Here is a 1,632-nt window from a genome sequence, read left to right on the forward strand (position 1 = left end):
TCTGGCTCTGGCTGCAGCGTGACTCTCTGGTGTCCTATCTTGAATGGAGATGCCTGGGGAGGGGCTGCAGAAAAATAAAGCCCAATGCCTAACCCTGCTTGTGGAGAGAGCTGGAGTCAGGCTGGCTGAGGTGTCAGAGCCTGTCCTGGGTCCTGGGGTCTCTTCTGGGTACAGGATGGGTCAGATTTGCATTAAGAGTAAGGGCCTAGAGTGGGGTACCCTGGGATGGGCTGATCCCTCTTTTATGGCTCTAATTTCCAAAGAGCAAGAGTATGCTCAGTTAAGTGTCTTTATTGGAAGAGAGATCCAGTCTCCTTGGCTCTACTAGTGCCCTAGGTCAAGAGAATTTCGATGTCAAGTTCCAGCCGGCTGGCTTTGACCTCATAGCGGCCCCGGATCAGACCCCGGGTTTGACTGGTATGCCAGCGCCAGTGAGACTGGATGATGCAGGCCGCTTGGCGTGCCTGAAGAAATCGTCTGCGAGCCTGCCACATCCGAACCTGTGCCTGCACTTTCACCACTGCCCACTCCTGGCAGGTGTAGAGTCTTAGTGCCAGGCGCCGTCTCTGTTCCAGCATCTTGGCCTGCATCGACCTCCACCAGCACTGGATGACCCAGGCCCTGAGTGCTGTGTGCAGTAACGTCCGGCGCACCATGTTGCCACGCCACCATGACTGAATCTTTACAGCTGCGTTCTCTAACTGATAGGGGAGGGAAGAACATGGAGATGCTCATTGGGGTACCCTCCCATTTCTGTCCCCATCTGTGGTGCTGGGTAGAAAGGGGGCCTGGCACAGGTGGCCCTGCCCTCCCATTTCCAGGCCCATTCATCTTATTTTCAGTCCCCCACTCATCAGTAGTCACTGCTTATTATCTGTCAGGCAGACCCTTTCCGTGTAGGTGTTACTCACATTTTGTGTGTCCATGGCCCTGGTCTTCAGAGTCCACTCATTTATCAGGCCACCCTAGTCTTTAGCCCCGCCCTCAACTGTTAGTCCCCCCCCCCCCCCCCGTTAGACTCCGCCCACCTGCACACAGGTCTCCTCCCTCATCAGGTCCTATCCATCCACATTTTTGCCACATCTCTCTCCTCTCTCCTCTTGTTCGTGCCTCCTTCCGGATTGACCAGTCCCCTCATTTGTTAATTCCCATCATTTTGGAGGTCGGCCGTTATCTCTTGCTTGCAGTATATTTCGCAGACCCAACTAGCCTCTTAAGTCTTGCTCTTTCTACACTTTCCAGTCACTTGTTTCTGTTCCTGTTGGCGGCAGCAATAAGAGACTCATGCAGCTTTCCTTCAAGTAAGGGGTTTTACTTAGGAATACTCCTAGCCAGTTTGGATTTCCAGAAGCTTAAGTGTCAGAGCCCGTGGGAGGGCCTCCAAACAGTGCATTCACAGGCTAGTATGCTTTCATGTAAAATTTGTGAAAGCAAGACAGTTGAAGAGGGCCTCTGTCTCCCCCTGTCTGACCACCTCTGTCACTCTTCTACTGGGTGGTGTTGGAGTGGCTGCAGCCCTTTTTGGGACATGACTAAGGAGAAACAGAGCTGGGATATGCGTATTTAGTATGGGTTAAATGAGACAGATTTATGTCGTTCACAGTCACCGTGGGGAATAGATACATCCTTGCC

General features: G+C 52.6%; 1 protein-coding gene across 1 annotated transcript; it reads right to left on the bottom strand.

Moving 5' to 3' along the window:
• Positions 1-332: 332 nt before the first annotated feature.
• IQCF6 (IQ motif containing F6) lies at positions 333-926 on the bottom strand. Its single transcript, XM_030294303.1, has 2 exons — positions 912-926; positions 333-701 (listed from the first exon to the last, which is right to left on the bottom strand). Exons 1-2 carry the CDS (start codon positions 924-926, stop codon positions 333-335), a joined length of 384 nt encoding a protein of 127 aa, XP_030150163.1.
• Between the last annotated feature and the right edge of the window lie 706 nt (positions 927-1,632).

This window comes from Lynx canadensis, chromosome A2 (assembly GCF_007474595.2).
Source record: "Lynx canadensis isolate LIC74 chromosome A2, mLynCan4.pri.v2, whole genome shotgun sequence".
Lineage (NCBI taxonomy): Eukaryota > Metazoa > Chordata > Mammalia > Carnivora > Felidae > Lynx > Lynx canadensis.